The sequence below is a fragment of the Aedes aegypti genome, chromosome 2, assembly GCF_002204515.2.
Source record: "Aedes aegypti strain LVP_AGWG chromosome 2, AaegL5.0 Primary Assembly, whole genome shotgun sequence".
Lineage (NCBI taxonomy): Eukaryota > Metazoa > Arthropoda > Insecta > Diptera > Culicidae > Aedes > Aedes aegypti.
In genome coordinates, this window is record NC_035108.1 from 2485741 (window position 1) to 2506154 (window position 20414).

Genomic DNA, 20414 nt, shown 5'->3' on the forward strand with positions numbered 1-20414 from the left:
GCACGCCAGATCTCCTAATAGCACCCTCAAGTGCAATGTTGAACAGTAAATTCGAAAGTGCGTCTCCCTGCTTCAATCCGTCTAACGTCACGAACGAGGTTGACACCTCGTCTGCGATCCGAACACTTGATTTCGAACCATCCAGCGTAGCACGTATCAGCCTAATTAGTTTCGCCGGAAAACCATTTTCAGACATTATCTGCCAAAGCTCATTTCTTTTCACTGAGTCGTACGCCGCCTTGAAATCAATAAAAAGATGGTGAGTCTGCAAGTTATACTCCCGGAATTTGTCTAAGATCATTCGCAAGCTAAACATCTAGTCCGTTGTCGAACGGCCCTCACGAAAACCAGCTTGGTATTCGCTGACGAAGGACTCCTCGAGCGGTCTCAGTCTGTTAAACAGGATGCGCGAAAGAATTTTGTACGCCGAATTCAGCAGGGTAATTCCTCTGTAATTGGCACACTCCAGTCTGTGCCCTTTCTTGTAGATAGGGTGGATGAGGCCATCCAACCAGCCGGTGGGCAATTCTTCGTCCTCCCATACCTTCAGAAGTACTCGGTGGATCGACTGGTAAAGCTGCTCGCTTCCGTGCTTGAGAAGCTCGACCGGGATCTCGTCCTTCCCAGCAGCCTTACAGTTCTTCAGCTCGCTGATAGCCTTTTTAACCTCTCCTATGGTCGGTGGGTCCACAGCTTGATCGTCATCATGTATGTTCATCCTGTTCCTCGCTACATTTCCATTCTCTCCGTTCAACAATTGCTGGAAGTGCTCCTTCCACCTGGCAGCCACCGCCGTTTTATCGGTCAGCAAATTCCCTTCTCGGTCATTGCACATGGCGGGCACTGGTACGGTATTGTGCCGCGCACCATTGACCGTTGCATAAAATCTCCGCATATCATTCCGGTTCATGTTTTCTTGTGCGTCAGCTACCACACTTTCTTCGTGCTGCCTTTTTTTTCTGCGGTGGATTCGCTTTTCTTCGGCTCTCGCTGTCCTGTACCGCTCTCTGTTCTGTCGGGTACCGGCCACAAGCATACGGCTTCTGGCGACATTCTTCATGTCTGTCACCCTCTGGCACTCTTCATCGAACCAGTCGTTCCGTCTTCGTCGTTGACGGTTGTGATGGCTATGACCGTGGTCATCATGTAAAGAACAAGCGGACGATGCTGTATCGTGTCAGCATCGAGGAGGCAGCCCCTCTAGCACGATGTAGGTAGCGCAACCCTGGTTAGGTGGCCTATCGAAGACTCTTCACCAACTAAGAAAGGCAAAAGTAGAGATTACAATGCGTAAATATTAATCATTTGTCGGCCAGAACGTCTACCGAACGTATCCAGTGGCACTACCCTTTCCATCAACATTCCACAACTTCCCGTAACACCTATGAGAGGTCGTAGAGTTCTCTGCATCTTTCTCAAGTAGGTGTTCAATCAATCATCCTTTCCCATCCCCCAGCTTTCGCAAGGACGTGGTCAGGACAGTTCTCGATTATTGGAGGATGCGTCAATCTTGTCTAAGAGTTAGAGGTTAGTCCCAAATTTCTGACTTGGGTAACGGACGGGAAGGAGGCAACCCTCATACAATGGTCTAGGACTGTACCACCTACGAATTTGTGCGAAATGCTTAATGCTAATGCTAATGCTAACATTCTTAAAAACCATAAAGTTTGCTAATAGATAGAGATGTCTGGGTTAATATGCACTGTCGGATAGTGTGCGACAAAATTTTAGTTTCTCGCTGCAGTCCACTTTTTGAATTGAATTTAGGTCCCATTACATCTGTGCAAAATTTCAGCTCGATCGATGAAACTATATTTTAACACCATCCATAGCAGCATCCTATTGACCTCTATAAAAAATCTGAACACAGATCGCAATAGGAAAATAATAACAAAATTGGGTAAAATTTCCGAATAGTCCATGCTTAATAACTTTTTTAACAAGAATCGGATTGCTTTGCTTTTTTATAGAGGTCAAAGAGCGACCTCTGGCGATTTTTCTTTGCAAAAGTAAGTTTTCCCATAGTGAATCCCATACATACTTTGAACGGCTGGCGCTAAAACATTGTTTCATCGATCGAGCAGAAATGTTGCATAGTTGTTATGAGACCCAATAAAAAAAAAAAGAACCCTGGAGCGAGAATTTATCGTGGCAAAAAAAGCCTTGTGAATTACAGGGTGGGTAGCGGCATAAAATAAATAAACAGAAAATAAATAGTCACTCTAGTGACTAAAATTATCGAAACAGTGACCAATTATTGACTAAAAAGTGATTTCAAAACTAATGCCTCAAAAACATGCCTTAAAACGGAAATACGTTTGCTATAGTAATGAATAGTAACAAACCATATTATGTGATACAATCATATTAAGTGGTACCGTCAAACGGGGTAACTTGCAACAATGTTCAACTTCAAAGCGGATGAAAATGATGGATTCTTCTTCTTTCTGGCATTACGTCCCCATTGGGACAGAGCCTGCTTCTCAGCTTATGAGCACTTCCACAGTTTTTAACTGAGAGTTTACTGTGCCAATGACCATTTTTGCATGCGTATATCGTGTGGCAAGTACGAAGATACTCTATGCCCTGGGAAGTCGAGAAAATATCCAACCCACGTTTACCGCTACGGCTATCTGGGCCCCCCAGATAAAAATAAATTGAATAATTGGATAAAAAGAAAAAAAGAATGGAAAAAAGAATTGGATAAAAAAATTGAAGATTCAGATGGGACAAACATCATCTGGTACTAGAGTGTCCATTTCCCGGCCATTTTGCTCGTCCCGGGATTCGAGACAAAAATCTATGCTCGTCCCGGGAAATCCCGGGATTTATCAAATTTTCAAACTAGCATTTCGGTACAAATTTTACAATACAATATTTTTTCAATGAAATAAACAGATACTGTAACTTTTCAAAATAATATGTTAATTATAGCAAATCAAATTTCAGATAAGACTTTCTTATTCTGACGAAGTAACCTAACAAAAATCAAAACTTAGCTTGACTAATTGGGTCCTAAAATTTTTAATGAAATCTTGTTTTTATTTAATAACACGAAAAAGCATGTTACTGTAATTACTTTAGCAATTTTTCCCGCTCAAATAATGGCTATATCATGTTTAAACTTTAATTTAAAAATTTGGTCCATAAATGAACCTTGACACTTTTGATCATGTTTGACGTTCGCTTAGTCGACAAAAACACCACAGGGGTTTTAGTTCGACCACTGGGGTTGTTCCTATCTGACATTTCGTAAGGGACACGGAAAACAAAATACACCCAAAATTTGAGTTTAAGCCAAAGGATGTGACAAAATCTAAAAAAAATGTGTTTGGGCTTAAATTAACGGAAAACATTAGAAAATTGAGTAAACATGTGTTTTTGGCCTAAACTTAAGCGTTTAGCACTAAAATTGGGACAGGGCCTTAGGACCCAATTACGGGTTTGCTATGGATTTTTTCAAATTCTTTATAACACATATGAATGGAAGTATGATAACAACTTAAGTCACAGTTTTAAAGCAATTGAAGCAAATTTGAAACGTTTGAAAAGTCATAAAAACTTTAGAACAAAAGAAACGATTAGAGATCATTGAAGGTATTGTAGATCATGCTAAAAGTTAATTACTGAAAATTGTTGACTGAAGTTTACTGCTGTGAACCGCAAGTCAGTCCCACCTGCATTTTGGCCAAAATTGAGTTGATATCAGTTTTCATTATATCTTCTAATGATCTTTCAGCTGCACTAACGAGAAATCACTTTTTGCTCAGTAAAATTAGGAAAAACACCAAATCGAATTGTCCCATAATGATAAGTAAACGCAGATTTTCGCTTCGTGTAACACAAAAATGAATCGTTATTCGGTCATCTTTATATTTTTCTTGGAGAGGTTTGGAGAAGTTTCATGGAGATCGAAACATGTTCCAATCTCCTGGGATTTTTTGAATATTTGTATGGAAAACGAGATTGAAAACTTCTCCGTCAATTTTTGCAGTGCCTACTTCTTTCAAATGGTACTGACTTGCGATTTGCGACTGTTTAGGTGTACTTTCAATTTTTTATCTCAGCATAGGCTTATTAAAAGGCTAATGTTGGAAAGAAAAAGCTTTTTTAATGATTTCAAGAGAACGTACCTCAAGCGTCCAGAATTAAAAAATTATCGCATTTTTTGCTATAATAATGGAACTTATCTGTTTGATGAAACATCTGTATCAAAATAGCATCGGAAAAATCAGAATCAATGGAGTTCCTGGCTTATCTTTACAAGGCCAAAATATCATCTAGTCCGGTCTGTCTGAACACCGACCAGTTGGTAAATTGATCTTTTCATGAAAATAATTATTCGTTTATTCTCTTTTCCATTATTTTTTTACTACTTTATCAAATAAGGTTGATAGTGAGGAAAGTCATTGTTTTTCATTGAAATTCAGAATGATGTCAGAAATAAAATCCCGGGAAACGGGAAATCCCGAAATTTGTCAAATCCCGGGATTTCTTGTCCCGGAATGGACACTCTATCTGGTACCCTAATCGCCACTTAAAGAATACCACGCGATATTAATTTTATCAGTATTTGATTTTCAGGGATCAGGAGAGACGAATAATATACATTTTTAATGCTACCCCTTTTTATTGTTTTTTTGTTTTTACAAGGGGAAATCTGCAAACAGATCCCTGAGTAGGTAACTCAGAGCAGTAGCGCAACCAGAATTTGGCTCTTTGGAGTACCTTGTACCTTTTCATTCCGCCCTAAATGCTTATCTTTGACAGATACGCGTATTTCGACTACCACTTGCAGTCTTCTTCAGTGTCAGTTACTCGTATCCAAACGTTGCGATTATGGTTAGCAGTTGGTTGAAGGAAAATTTGCTTTGCAGATTTTGTAACACTCCCAACTTGTAGCCGAATATTATGACATTGATTTTTCATGAGGGCTTATTTGTAATCATAGATGTTTCTTTTATCGTTGCTCTCTATGCATTATTGCAGAAAATTGATTCGCTTTTTGTAACATTTGTTCGTGATGTAGGATAAAGAATCACAAAATCTTGCTTCAACAACAATAAATATTGTAGATTTATTTTTAGTTTGGGGAACCTATTGGCGTACGAGAGAATCGATGAATAGAAGTCGCTTATGTCAGATTGGCTTATGAAGGAACAGTGCCATCCCCTGTGAGCTTTGCTAGGATATTATTCGTAATCATGGAAAACAAAAAAAAAATGCTTCTTCAACAATTTAGGTGCTTTGAAGGTCATAAAATGTGGCTAAATTGTGCGCCAACTAAAAGATTTTGGAAGCTTCGGATGTTAAATCAATAAACTGTTACGTATCTTAATATATCTGCATGTATGTTTGAAAACCATCTCGACCCAAGCCTGCAAAAATGAGGAAATCATGCTTTTATGACACAATTCATGGTCTATTAATGGGAAAACCACAACTGCGAAGAAAATAACTGTTATTACAATCTACTGGTCCGGTGTTAGTAGATTGCAGTATGGTAAATCTTAACTTTTTTCTGCTCTATCCCATTCCTGCTGCCAGCGTTTCCTATGCAACTAATTCTCCAGTTTAGTGCCTTTGAAAACGTGAGTAGGGGCACAAGTCGGCCATTGTGGCGGCCAGCTTTGGACTCCGAGATGTTCCACCTTAACCTCTCCCTCCATTTTGGCATGTTTATTGACTTCGTTATGCCGTACTGGACAAAATAAAGTACCCATTGACCGTTTTCCATACAACATGGTAAAGTTTGGATGTCTGGATTCTAGTGGTTCGATTGATCTGAAATTTTCACCGCTGCTATAACATGAATTTCACTGAGAAAATCACAACAAGTGTTTCAAACTTTTGAATTACTGGAAATTTCTCATTTTGTTATTTTACGTCTCTTAATCAAATTGTACCATTTTGCAATGGGGTATATTGCTCTACGAATTTCTATTCGAAAATCATTTATAGTTAATTTTTTTTTATTTCTGTCAAAAATTGTGTTTTGCGGTAACTTACAACTCAACAAACTTAGGTCAATCGTAGCACTAAAAGCCGAGATCCTGTAAAAAAGGCCAATACGTACTTTATTATGGCCAGTGGGACTGTTACTCCACAAACGGAGATATCTTATAGAAATAATTTGTTTGAGAAATTCCTGCAGTTTCTGAAAGAATCTATAGAGTAATTATTTAAAAAAAAAAAAACATTATGAATCGCTTCAAAAATCTCTGGACCGAGTCTAGAAATAGTTTTTGAAAAAATAACTGCAAAACGCATGGAAGAATCGGAAGCATTCCTTGCAAGGATACTCGTAGATATTCTCCGTGAAATCTGTGAAAGATTAGCAAAGGGAATTGATTAAGGAATAGCTGAAGGAATTTGTAAATAAGCTTTTGTGGAGGGTTTCCTGGAAAAGTTTTTGCAAGAATGTATAATTTGCGAATATCCTAGGATCCAAAATATAAAAATATCAGTCTCTGTGTGTTTTGCAAAAAAAAATCGTTTTTTTTAACATCGAAAAAATGACACTAATGATGAATATCATCTAAAATTAATATAAAAACTAACAGTGTTACAATTCTGACGGACAGATAATAAAGTTTTAAGGAAAAAAACTTCGTTTTGATTTAATTTGTATTGAATAACGTTAGTTATTTAACTATGTTTATTTAGTCTCTCTGGACGACAAGCAGACATTAAACAACAAATTACGATGTGGTAAGCCGTTCAATCTGACCATAAATTTGTATAGCAGAACAGTTTATGTTACGTTGACGCTATGTTATGTAGGGTGCAAAGCATTTCAATACGACGCATATTGTATCCAAATATAAGCTCTTTAGCGTTACAAAAAAAATCACTGCCGAAGTGAATCAAAAGTGCCAAGAATAGGATCCTGCTCCCTACATAGCGGTTATTTCTATTTTAAAATTCACGCTTTTTCCTCAATTTTTCTGAAGCAGTTAATCAAGTACAGTGAGGATTTGCTCGTCGGGGGGATTGCACCTCGTTTGGCAGAATGGTCGTTTGGCATAATGATTCCCTTAGAACGAATATCGGAATTTTTGAAGCTTTTACCGAGATCAACACCACCGAGCCAATAGCAAAAATTCGAAATAATAATTTTCTCTGCATCCCAAAACATAGAGTATTTTTGAGCTTGTTGCGATATACATTTTTGAAAATATTTAATTGGCAAAAAATGTTCGCAGTTTTTGATAAAGGGAACGCTTATACAGTTAACTCTCCCTTACTCGATATTGAAAGTTCTCAAGTCAATCGTGGCCCAAAAGGCAGGTATGCCATTGCAGCTGACAGCAATGCTGGCAGTTTTTTATAGCTTGTGAAAATTCGTTAAACGAAAGATTTCATACAACGTAGGGTAGAAAAGCGAAGTAAATGAAATAAAATCTAATCAGTCAAACCATTACCGAGTTAAGTTCGAAATATCCTAGTCCAAATAAAAGTAAAGTGATTGTTAAAGTACTTGAAGATTGAGTGATCTTGTGGTGCTCAGTTCCGAAAACCGTACCAAGTCCGGTAGTGCCTGAAACGTCCTTGTGAGACCCCAATTCCACGCCGGAAGCCACGATCCTGCCCTAACAGAAGGGATTATCGAGTTAGGGAGGTATCGAGATACAGAACACACATTTTGTAAATTTTCAACTTTTCATTATTTTGGCAGATAGCCGTAGCGGTAAACGCGCAGCGGGTTCGAATCCCTCTGGTAGAGGATCTTTTCGTAAAGGAAATTTTCTCGATTCCCAGGGCATAGAAGTATCTTCGTACCTGCCACACGATATACACATGCAAAAATGGTCAATCGGCAAAGAAAGCTCTCAGTTAACAACTGTGGAAGTGCTCATAAGAACACTAATCTGACAATGAAAAGCAGGATTTGTCCCAGTTGGGACGTAACGCCAGAAAGAAGAAGAAGAAGATTATTTTGGCAAAATACATACGAAATAGTAATTTTAACGTGAAAAGTAATACAATTTTACCACATTTACATATGTAACACTTTTTTGATGGTTTGCAAAAATTGAAAATGTTATCACCCAGAAATGAGCAGTAAACTTTCTACTATCAATTTAATCATAATACTCAAATTAATGAAATTTATTAGCATTTGGAGGACATTTCGAACTTTTTATGAAAATATCGAGTTAGAGAAGTAAACTCACATGGGAAACTGAAACAGATAGCATCGAGTTAGTGAGGTATCGACTTACAGAGGTATCAAAGCATGCTACATTGAAGGGACCGCGCATTCTCGAGTTAGAGGAAATATCGAGATACAGAATATCGAGTAAGGGAGACTTGACTGTAGAATATTTCGCTACAAATCAAACTCTGTCCCTGATTGGACGTAACACTTGATGAAAATTACTTGATAAAACAAGGGAAAATTTATTTGCAAAATTTTAAAATCTCTAATCTAAAGATCTAATTTTAGATTATTTTTCGTTTAAAATGTTTAAGGCTCTAACGCAAAAACAAAATCTTCCCACAGCATAACTCAAATGAACAACACATTTTAAAAAGAAAATAATGTAGTGGAACATTAGAACGACTCAATATAAATTTTAATTTTGGAAGTGTACGTCAAAAACACCGTCTATTAGCGAAAGAAGGAAAAATTGTGATTGCATTTTTTTTCAGCATGTAATTAAAGGAGATCATGTGTTTGTAAAAAAAATATGTTGAATATTGGCAGGTTATAAAGTAATTATTATTCTAACAGCACATCTGCAAGAATTGATAAAACAGCAAAATATTAAAATGGTTAATGGTGAGCTTTAATAAATAATAAAATTTAAAACAGTATGAATATAAAGAACAGCCCATTTTTAAAAGAAGGCAAAAGGAGATAGGGCAAAATTGTATGGAGTTTGGTCCCGGAATGTACACAGATGACTCATATATCATTCGAAAGATCGAAACGAGTCAAGAAAAAGTTTATATGAGGCCAAAAATATTCATCGTGGGAGAAAAAAGTTATGATTGCTGAATTGTGTAAGGAAGGACTTGTTTTGGGTATATTTTTATAATATCATATTTTTTGCGCACTTGTTTTGGGTTCATGCGAAAGGGTGCTTATGTATGTTTATAGTTTTATCGTACACATTCCAAAAGTGCAGTTATTCGACGCAGTTTTCTGAATGTTTTCAGTTGCTGCAATGAATACCTTGACATTCGGAGATAGGAAATAAAGGTATAGGCATATGCGTTTAACAAACAGCTCACTGCAGGTAAGATACTGGTTGCACACCAAGGCCATATCGTTTTGTCCTGTTCCAGCAATATAATTGTATGACTAGTAAACTTCCGGACTCAGGGAAGAATTCACAGATTATATTCGTTTTGACACTACCGTTGTTGCGTTTATGTATTCTGCATAACACTGGTAGAAAAACCACGCTGATCGTACACAGCATTGGCGTGCAGGTGGAAAACCGCGCTACAGTTACCGCACTTCTTTCTTCGATATCAATAACATACTAATGCTCTTTAGAAAAAGGGACCATTTAAACTAGTAGTGTTTGTTTTAATAACTAGACCAAGCAACGACGTCAAAATCATTATAGGAGATTTGATCGCCGGATGATGATTCGAAAGCCCTCCAACTTGCGAACTTAGAAGGCCTACGATTGATTACTTTTGCCGCCACCAAGAATATGGCCATTTGTAGCACCTACTTTCAAGATAACCTCCCGTACGCATGCATCTGAGAATCTTCACAACAAACGAAATCTCAAATCGATCAGGTTTTGATTGATGGATTGCACTTCTTTGATATAATCGACGGCATGTATCGTGGTATCATCGACTTTGACCACTACTTGCTAATGATAAAACATTGCCTCAAACAAATGTGATATAAAGCACATTGGCCTAAAACTCCATGTCGTTAACAATGAACAGTACTGACGCCTGCCTCGGAATAACCTTCAGTGACTAAAGCAAACGAATGTTGCCACAGAAAACGCTCCTCATTTTGAGCAAACATTAACGAAAGATGTTTCGCATGCTAAAACCCCTCTTGAATACTGTACATCAAAAACTGTCATCAACATCGCAGACGGGGACATTGATGTTGGACGGAGTCTACGAAACGAATGGTTCGACCAAGGACATAGAATTATTTTGGAGCAGAATAACGTAGAGCATCATAGCAGCAGATACTTTTTTTTGCCTGAAAAAATGTAACGCCCGGAGGATGGAGTATGAAGAAATGGGGCTGCTGTTCCATACCTGAGTTCTATCAAAAAACCGCAAGGCTTCATGACATGAGCATAAATATATAGGGTTAAAGATGGGAGCCTTCCGTCGGACGAAGGTGAGGAGGTTGAAAGGTGGCAGCAACACTACGAGGAACATTGGAATAGTGCTGAGGGCACTTTCACGAGGTGCAAGGCAGTGGAGGAAATAGCTACGTCGGAATGTTGGACTATTGTAACCACTTTGAGGAAAGTTAAGTAGCCGTTCGACAGTTCAAGAATAACAAGACAGTTGTAAAGGATGGTATGAGTGGAAATCATGAACATGTGCCTGCAATAGATGGTTATTTGTCTGCCTCGACAGAATCTAGAAGCCATAACATTCGTACATTCTTAAATCTGAAATGCTTGTAGATAGAAAAAAAAAGTGAGAAACACTAGCAGATAAGTTGGAGAGAAAGAAATAACTCATTAAAAAAGTGCCATTAGGCACCACGGCGATCGCACACTAACTCGTAAAACGTTAACGATTGACATTGCTCCTAACTTAAGACCGTCGGTTGAATAATGTAAGAGTACATGCGATACTAAACAACTACGTATGATACATATATCGCGAGGGGGATTATGTCAACGATGGTCTGGAGCTATATTGCTATTGATTTAATCACCTTAAAGGCTCCCCCAGATCAAGCGACTTTTTACGGCGACAGCGACAAACAATCGTAGCGATTTCGCTGATGTTTCGCTGCATGCACTGTGTGATGAGCGCGTCTTAACCACAGCAATGCGATTTTGCTGCGATTCGCGTCGTGTCAGTCAAGATGGTTCCATAGAAGAGTGCTTGCAGCGACACAACAACGAAATCGCGCCGATTATTTGTCGCTGTCGCCGTAAAAAGTTGCGTAGATTTGGGGGAGCCTTAAATCTTAAAACTACGTATATGTTACTGATAAGTTCAAATGGCCATTTCAATTCACATTTAACGCTTTGTCTAGTGCTGATGATGTTGTTCGTAGAGGTTGAGCTGATGACTTTATTGCAATCCCATCTGGAGTAATATTTACTTTAGCAAAATCAATTACAGTCGGTTCTCTTATTATATACCACCCACATCTCTCCAACCACAGTATTTTAGTTGATTTTCAGCGAACAAAGCTGATTTTTTAAACACAGTTTAGTCAAAATAATAGCTTATTGCTCACAAAAAATATCCCCTACATCGGTTACAAAACAGTTGCAAAATAGTGATTAACGTAATGTGGGTGACAGAATCGGGCAGAAAACTCTACTTATAATGCATCAGTATTTTTTACGATATTCAATGCTTTGCCGTTTAACACCATCTTGCAGTGTTTTCATCTCTGAATCAAATCCTCTATTAATTTCTTTAAAACTAAGACCTATTCATCATTATTTAAGTGTCGAGAAAATATATATTTTATTATGTTTTTTTTTTTTTTTACAATTAATAACATAGCGAAATATATCGAAAATCCACCTAAAACTATTCGAAATAACTTTTTTCTCCCACGACGAATATTTTTGGCCCCATACAAACTTTTTCTAGTCTCATTTAGATCTTTCTAATGACATATGACTCATTTGTGTACATTCCGGGCCCAGATTTGCCCAATCTCCTTTATTATTGAACCAATAAAAGATTGGACACCAACAATTATTGCGGCGTAGTAAAACCAAAAGACTTAAACAATTGCATTCAGAATCATCGGTTTTATCGAATGCTACTTCTCCGGTGCAGTTTAAAAAGGTGCTATAATAGTCTGCAGTGGCTGGATAGTGAACGAGAAAGACCGATAGACAATCAAAAGAAGGAGGTATTCTGGCATTCTCGGCCATACACATGTAGGCAAAAATGCTGAGGACGGTAAAACTCGGAAGAACCGTCAATTAAATGAAGAAGGATGGTTAGTTCGTTCACCACCCTGACATGTACAATGTTACGACAATTATGAGTGCCTAAAACTTTTCGGGGAAGTGGGCTAATCGAGAAAACGAAATATTCAGGGAAGTGGCATTCCGGGAACTGGCGTTCAGGGAAACGACATTTGGGAAAAAGTAGCACAACCCATCGAATTTGAGCAGAAACAAAAAAATATAGCTCCAAAGAACAGCCTATGTATAAAAGAAGGTGAAATTTATTTAAATTTTAAATCAACAGTCTTTATACTTATAATTATGGTTACATCATATTTAGAAGAAAAAAATCAACAACAATGTTTGAAAGAAGGGTTAATTTGTGCTAAATATATCAAAATCTTCAGTGCAAAAATTCATTCCAATAGCGAAACTCAAAAGAAGAATTAATATTTAAAAGAAGGGCAATTTCTGGATAAATAATAAAATACTATTGGCAATAACTTTCCTAATGTGCTTTAGTTTATTCAAGAACATAGGATTGTTGAATAAAGTGTTATTTTGTATCAATTGGCTCCAAAACAAGCCCGATGTCATCAGAAAGATTTAATAGAAACGTAAAAACGAATAACATTTTGAGAAATTCTTGGTTTCAGACTCATTATGCCAAACGGTCATTTTGCCAACCGATCATTATGCCAAACGGCCATTATGCCAACCGACCATTATGCCAAACGACTTTATGCCAAATGCCCTACCATCCGTCGGAATAACTCGCTACATGGAATAACTTGATGGTTGGATGTTCGCTGGTTGGAAAAAAAATTCCAACTAAAAAGCACTTGAATGTCAAGAGAAGATGTCAAACTGCCTTTGACGTCTGAGTACCGTCGCATTGAAGAACAAATGTGTACGAATATGTGCGTTTCGTGACGATTTGCTCTCCAGATACGTTAGTCTGGACCATTTTTACCAGCTGTCAGTCGTTCCAACTAACGGGTCGGATTCGCTAGATGGAAGTCAGTCGTGTTCCAACCAGCTAATCCCCGCTGTATATATGGCAACACTGTTAAATTTTTTTTATCCCCCCACGATATCCTTGAAAAATGCGAAATTTAATTTTTCTAAAAATAGAAAACTGGAAACGAGGTAATAAAAAAAACTCAATTAAAAACTGAAAAAGTGCTCATAGCTAAGACGCATAACTAAACAGAGATCAAGCTCTATTCCAGTAGGGACATAATGCAGAGCGAAAAATATGCGCCTTGAAGCATTTGAGGCTTTTTATCTGCAAATAGATCACTGGCCGCCAATAAGTTACAGTTGATGATCGTTTCACATCTATTTCCATCCTTATCGTTTTATCCTCATCTTCAATTGGTTTATAGTTTCTGATAGAAAAGTTGCGAGCTCGCCTAAGACGAAAAGCCGCTTTAATAAAAACAATAATTATAATGTTGATAGAAATCTAAATTTACGAGCAATGAAACTATCCATCTCCGGGGTGCTTCATATGACTCGATCTTGTGACGCAGCAGAAAGCTTCAATTATCACAATTTGCCCGACTGCCATCATGGCGCGCGATCGCCACGAGAGAGCTATTCCATTAATGGCTCATTAATAAATCAACACCACGCCATTTTCCACAGCCGGTGGAGATAACCCCAAATGGGGAAGGATCATCACCCAAATGCGGCCAATTTCCGATGAATAATAAAAATCTTCTAAAGCTTCGAAAGGGAAACGAGTACACCCCCGCTCCGATACGTTTTATTCCGGATATGGTCGTACTGTTTATGCGCATATGATCAATGAGCTCCACGGCTCCAAATACGGACTCGTTACGGCGCATCGCTTCTAGATCCAATGTATTTATAACGAGCGATTAGAAATTCACACGATCTTCAATTTTGGTAGTGGTCATAAACTATTTTGACAATGGGCGATTGTTGTAATTTTATTACATGCTCTAAACAAAAAAAAACTAACTTGTTACCACTTCTTATTCATTTGCAGCGATGCCACCGCACAAATCTCCGAAATCATCAACTTTGTCGGTCAACTGTCTGCACAAGCACAGGGATTGTCGAATCCGGTGACGACGTCACAGAAGCTGCGCAACTCCGATCACCACATCTATCTGATGTTTGAATCGAATCAAAAACAGTAAGTATACAAATCGATGATGGGGATAAGTTTCAATTAAGTTTGTTTTGTCCTTTTTAATATCAAGTTCTAAGGAAAAAAAATAATTACCTCTAAGTAGCCTACAGAATTGATAGGTTGCTATGGTCCAATTCAACTACATAAGTATGACTATCAAATTGTTCAAGCCTGCTGTGCTCGACAGCAACTTTAGATGACGAATGAACATTAGTCACAAATGACACGCATTTCAGAAATAATTCCTTTAAACAGGGTTTATATTTTTTGTCCAGTAGCAATTATAATAAAAAAATATAAAGACCTGTTCTTAAAAACCTGGTCGATTAGCGAAATGAAAAAGAAGCCTAGTTTTCCTCATACAAGTACAATAAATGAAAAGCATTGCGTGTTATGCGACCTAATTTCGCTTTCATGCAGCACGAGATTGAATTCTTGCGAAGTAAGCGACAGTGATGTGAATCAGAATTCTAATGTCCTTTGTTTCGCTTTTCCTTTTCCAATCTGTCGCGGTATCGCCGGAACGCACAAACACACACACCCATAGTGGACTGGTAGTGGGCATTCTGAAAGTCGGCCGCAAATCCCTGTACGTGTTCGACCAAAATGGCGAGACGGTGAATGTGACGGCGCCCTGCGTGCTGGATTTCTACGTGCACGAGTCGCGACAACGCGGCGGATTGGGTCGGGAGCTGTTCGACCACATGCTCAAGGAGGAAAACATCCATCCGGAAGAGATGGCCATCGATCGACCGTCGGAGAAGCTGCTCGGATTCCTGCAGAAGCATTATGGTGAGTGCAGGGAGCTTTTAAACGAATTATAATAGAAGGGGCATAGTCAGCGCAACTAGTTATTTCCGCTAATGTAGTTTGGCGGGAAATTCATGCTGCCTAACCTGCAAATGGAGCCACCACGATGACCACAGGAGCATGCTTCCACGTTCGGAAAGGATGCTTATCGCTGTTTTATCAAGGCAAATATTTGTTTCACTTTTCCGCACTGGCCGGAAGAAATTCATTTAGATCGCAGGAGGCGTTGCATCTAACCAACCATCAGCCGTCGCCGTCGTTGTAGACACGTATGGCCAACTGAGCAAACAGGCTTCGTCACGCAAGGCCCACTATGTCTGACTAAATACCCCGTGGAAGCAATTTGTTATCCAAGTTTCTCCACTGCAATACTGTAAATTTTACACTCTAATGGATTTCTTCTTCCTTCTCGTGTGCTTTCGTCACCCCGTGCATTTACAGGACTCTACAAGAAGATACCGCAAATGAACAATTTCGTCGTGTATGAGGGTTTCTTCGCCAACAAGCATCACGCCTCGGACATAGATGGTCGTCGCATGCACATCACCGCCAGGTAAAGCTATCGTAATATCTTGATTAAAAATAATTGAAAATCACGCCTAAAATTAACTCACTTGGGTGCTTTTATTCCAAGGGAAGGTTTACAGGCGATTACCTATTATAATCACAAAAACCGACACATCATGATTATGGGTGTAACTAATACCTTTCACAATGCTTAATTCCCACTGTTTCTCTTTCTAACCATCAAAATTCACCGCAATCAATCAACAACCAACCGCCTCATCACCCACAACCCAACAACAGTCCTAACACGAACCTCTTCGGGCCCACATTCACCACCGTCGGGGAACAGCTGAGGTCCAGCTCGCAAACGCGTCAGCAGGTCGTATCCCCGCCAGTCGTCCAGCAACCCCCGGTGGGTCGCTATGCGGCAAAACGACCATCCTGCAGTATGGCACAGGTAACTAGAAAAAAGAACAACCCATATTAGATACATCCTAATGGCTAGGTGCTTGTCCTCCTAACGTTTACCGGCTACTAAATTTGATGACAATCGTTTAACGAGCACTAGCATTCCATTCCAGCAGGCCTTGATTTCTAGTTTTTGCTGTTCTCTTTTACTTCGGCAGGCAAACTTCCGCTTACTAGGATTAAAGTTTAATCTTTTTTTTTTTTTTGACTGTTACTTGGTGAAAAGTTGGAATTGAGTGTGATAACAGCTTTGTAATGTACAGCGCTCAACACCACACCAAAAGCCATTAAAATGCAAATCTGGTGGACGTCTGTGGAATGTATGGAAAAGCATCTTGCACGCTGTTTAGGGCTAGTAGCGAATGAAATACCTTGAAACCACGGCGTACAAAAATAACAAGGCAGCCTCTTTACTAGTATAAACATCAAATTTTATTGCAAGCATGTGACGTCATTCCTATCGCACCATACACATGGATTGATAAAATTGAGGATAACTCTCACTTATCGCTATCTGTAACAATCATGATCCACAACACATCATGAGAACCTGGCTGTCATCTTCTGCTACATCTCTGATTAGATCAGGGGATAACAGTACTGTTTAAGATTTTCTGGGATTGTTTATTAGTCCAGTAAAATAAAGCACCAACCCCAATGGTAAAAAAAGCGAGAGAAATTGGTTTTATTATAGCACTCTCGTTCGCAGCTGTTGTTTATCAACCTTGTTACAACTTGCCGATCATGGACCGCTATGGATAGGATATTTTTCTTCGCTTGCTTTGATCGTGCTTCAAAATCAAATGAGAACGAATTGTACAATGCCTGATCGGACTACTACATTTTTTTTTACAAATTTGGAATGACGTCGTCTAGTAGCTGCCAGCCTTTGGAATACATCACCTTCTTAATATTGCACACCGTGCCTAGGAACTTTAGAGACCTCAGGACTGCAAAAAGAGACTGAACAGGAACCGAAAATTTGTCAAAACAGGAACCAAGAAAACATACTTACTTACTTATTTGGCTTTACATCAATTATCTTGATAAAGCCTCGCCAACAATATTTCGCCAATTCCCTCGGTTCATGGCCGCTTCTCTCCATCCTCGGCTGTGACCCACGCTCTCCAGGTCCTGGTGTACCTGGTCAATCCACCTAGCTCGCTGCGCCCCACGCCTTCTTGTTCCGACCGGATTCGTGGCGAACACCATCTTTACAGGGTTGTTGTCCGGCATTCTTGCAACATGCCCTGCCCAGCGTATCCTTCCAGCTTTAGCTACCTTCACGATACTGGGTTCGCCGTAGAGTTGAGCGAGCTCGTGGTTCATCCTTCGCCGCCACACGCCGTTCTCCTGCACGCCGCCGAAGATCGTCCTTAGCACTCGGCGTTCGAAAACCCCAAGAGCTTGCAAGTCCTCCTCGAGCATAGTCCACGCCTCATGCCCATAGAGGACTACCGGTCTTATGAGCGTTTTGTACATCGTGCATTTGGTGCGGGGGTGAATCTTTCTTGACCGCAGTTTCTTCTGGAGCCCATAGTAGGCACGACTTCCGCTGATGATGCGCCTTCGTATTTCCCGACTAACATTGTTGTCAGCCGTCAACAAGGATCCGAGGTAGACGAACTCGTCCACCACCTCGAAGGTATCCCCGTCTATCGTAACACTGCTTCCTAGGCGGGTCCTGTCGCGCTCAGTTCCGCCAACCAGCATGTACTTTGTTTTCGACGCATTCACCATTAGCCCGACTCTTGTTGCTTCGCGTTTCAGGCGGGTGAACAAATCTGCCACCGTTTCAAATTTTCTCCCAATAATATCCATGTCGTCCGCGAAGCAAACAAATTGTCCGGATCTCGTGAAAATCGTGCCTCGACTGTTAAGTCCGGCTCTCCGCATGACACCTTCAAGCGCAATATTGAACAACAGGCACGAAAGTCCATCGCCCTGTCGTAGTCCCCGCCGAGACTCGAACGAACTGGAGTGTTCGCCCGAGATCTTCACGCAGTTTTGCACACCGTCCATCGTTGCTCTGATCAATCTTCCCGGGAAAGCTGTTCTCGTCCATGATTTTCCATAGCTCTATGCGGTCGATACTATCGTATGCCGCCTTGAAATCGATGAACAAATGGTGCGTAGGGACCTGGTACTCACGGCATTTCTGGAGGATTTGCCGCACGGAAAAGATCTGGTCCGTTGTCGAGCGGCCGTCGATGAAACCTGCTTGATAACTTCCCACGAACTCGTTTGCTATAGGTGATAGACGACGGAAGAGAATCTGGGATAGCACTTTATAGGCGGCGTTTAGGATGGTGATTGCACGATAATTTTCACACTCCAGTTTGTCGCCCTTTTGTAGATAGGGCATATAACGCCTTGCTTCCACTCCTCCGGTAGCTGTTCCATTTCCCAGATTCTGACTATCAGCCGATGCAGACAAGCGGCCAACCTGTCCGGGCCCATCTTGATGAGTTCGGCTCCGATACCATCCTTGCCAGCGGCTTTGTTGTTCTTGAGCTGTTGAATGGCATCCTTAACTTCCCCCATCGTGGGAGCTGGTTGATTTCCGCTATCCGCTGTGCTGACGTAGCCATCGCCTTCGCTGTCCTGACCTTCTGTGCCTGTGTTCTCTGCGCCATTCAGGTGTTCATCGTAGTGCTGCTTCCACCTTTCGATCACCTCGCGTCCGTCCGTCAAGATGCTCCCATCCTTATCCCGGCACATCTCAGCTCGCGGCACGAAGCCTTTGCGGGATGTGTTGAGCTTCTGATAGAACTTCCGCGTTTCTTGAGAACGGTACAGCAACTCCATCTCTTGGCATTCCACCTCTTCCAGGCGGCGCTTTTTGTCCCGGAATAGGCGGGTTTGCTGTTTCCGCTTCAGTCTGTATCGTTCCACGTTTTGCCGCGTACCATGCTGCAGCATTGCAGCCCGCGCTGCATTCTTCTCCTCTAAAACCTCTTGGCACTCCTCGTCGAACCAATCGTTTCTTGAGCTCCGTTCCACATATCCGACAACGCTTTCGGCAGCGTCGTTAATGGCTGCTTTGACTGTCCTCCAGCAGTCCTCAAGAGGGGCCCTATCGAGCTCGCCCTCATCCGGCAACGCTGCCTCAAGATGCTGCGCGTACGCATTGGCGACATCCGGTTGTTTCAGCCGCTCGAGATTGTACCGGGGCGGGCGTCGGTACCGTACATTGTTGATGACGGATAGTTTTGGGCGCAGTTTCACCATCACCAGGTAGTGGTCGGAGTCAATGTTGGCGCCACGATAGGTTCTGACGTCGGTTATGTCGGAGAAGTGCCGTCCATCGATCAAAACGTGGTCGATTTGCGATTCTGTCTGCTGAGGTGATCTCCAGGTGTACCGATACGGGAGGCTGTGCTGGAAATAGGTGCTACGAATGGCCATGTTCTTGGAGGCGGCAAAATCTATCAGTCGTAGGCCGTTCTCGTTCGTCAGCCGGTGGGCGCTGAACTTTCCAATCGTCGGTCTGAACTCCTCCTCCTGGCCAACCTGAGCATTCAAATCTCCTATGATGATCTTGACGTCGTGGCTTGGTCAGCGGTCGTATTCGCGTTCGAGCTGCGCGTAAAATGCGTCCTTGTCATCATCAGTGCTTCCGGAGTGTGGGCTATGCACGTTGATTATGCTGAAATTAAAGAATCGGCCTTTGATTCTTAACTTGCACATTCGTTCATTGATCGGCCACCACCCGATCACGCGCCTTTGCATATCACCCATCACTATAAAAGCTGTTCCCAGCTCGCGTGTGTTGCCGCAGCTCTGGTAGATGGTATGATTACCTCTAAACGTTCGCACCAATGCTCCTGTCCAGCACACCTCCTGTAGCGCTACGATGTCGAAACCGCAGGTCTTCAGTACATCGGAGAGTATGCGAGTACTTCCAATGAAGTTGAGAGATTTGCAGTTCCACGTACCGAGTTTCCAATCGCTAGTCCATTTTCGTCGCTGTGGTCTTTGCCGATTGTTCCGGTCCGTATTCTCTCGTTGACGTTCCTGTGCTGATGTGTTTTTACGGCTGGCTCGCAGGGCCTGACACCAACCCCCTAGATTTCCGGAGGACCATTCCCCCTAAATGTTCGGAGGGCCATAGTGCGCAGTTTAGCTTAGAGTCCTTCTCTGGCACTCGGACGATGATCAGCCGCCCCTGACATGGGGAACAGACGCTGTTGTGAGCCGCTCCTAACGTGGAGTACAGACGCTCCAGGTTTGCAAAAGCAAACCCCCCCTTCCCTGTCAGCATACGACCAAAGTTCCCACCGGGGGTTGGTTACCCGATCTTCCCCAAGGTTACTCGTACCCCGGCCAGTACCACGAGGAGGTAGGGATAGGAGTTGCTGGGCAAAAGGCTA

General features: G+C 41.1%; 1 protein-coding gene across 5 annotated transcripts in view; it reads left to right on the forward strand.

Annotated features, from left to right (window-relative positions):
* The window catches only part of LOC5570947 (alpha-tubulin N-acetyltransferase), a 155431-nt gene that overhangs the window by 111824 nt on the left and 23193 nt on the right, over positions 1 to 20414 (forward strand). For all 5 annotated transcript variants that reach the window (XM_001653362.2, XM_021839756.1, XM_021839753.1 and 2 more), the window contains exons 3-6: positions 14110 to 14259; positions 14804 to 15048; positions 15508 to 15619; positions 15874 to 16030. In XM_001653362.2, the coding sequence (XP_001653412.2) occupies positions 14110 to 14259; positions 14804 to 15048; positions 15508 to 15619; positions 15874 to 16030 (664 nt within the window). The remainder of the gene's footprint in view (positions 1 to 14109; positions 14260 to 14803; positions 15049 to 15507; positions 15620 to 15873; positions 16031 to 20414) is intronic.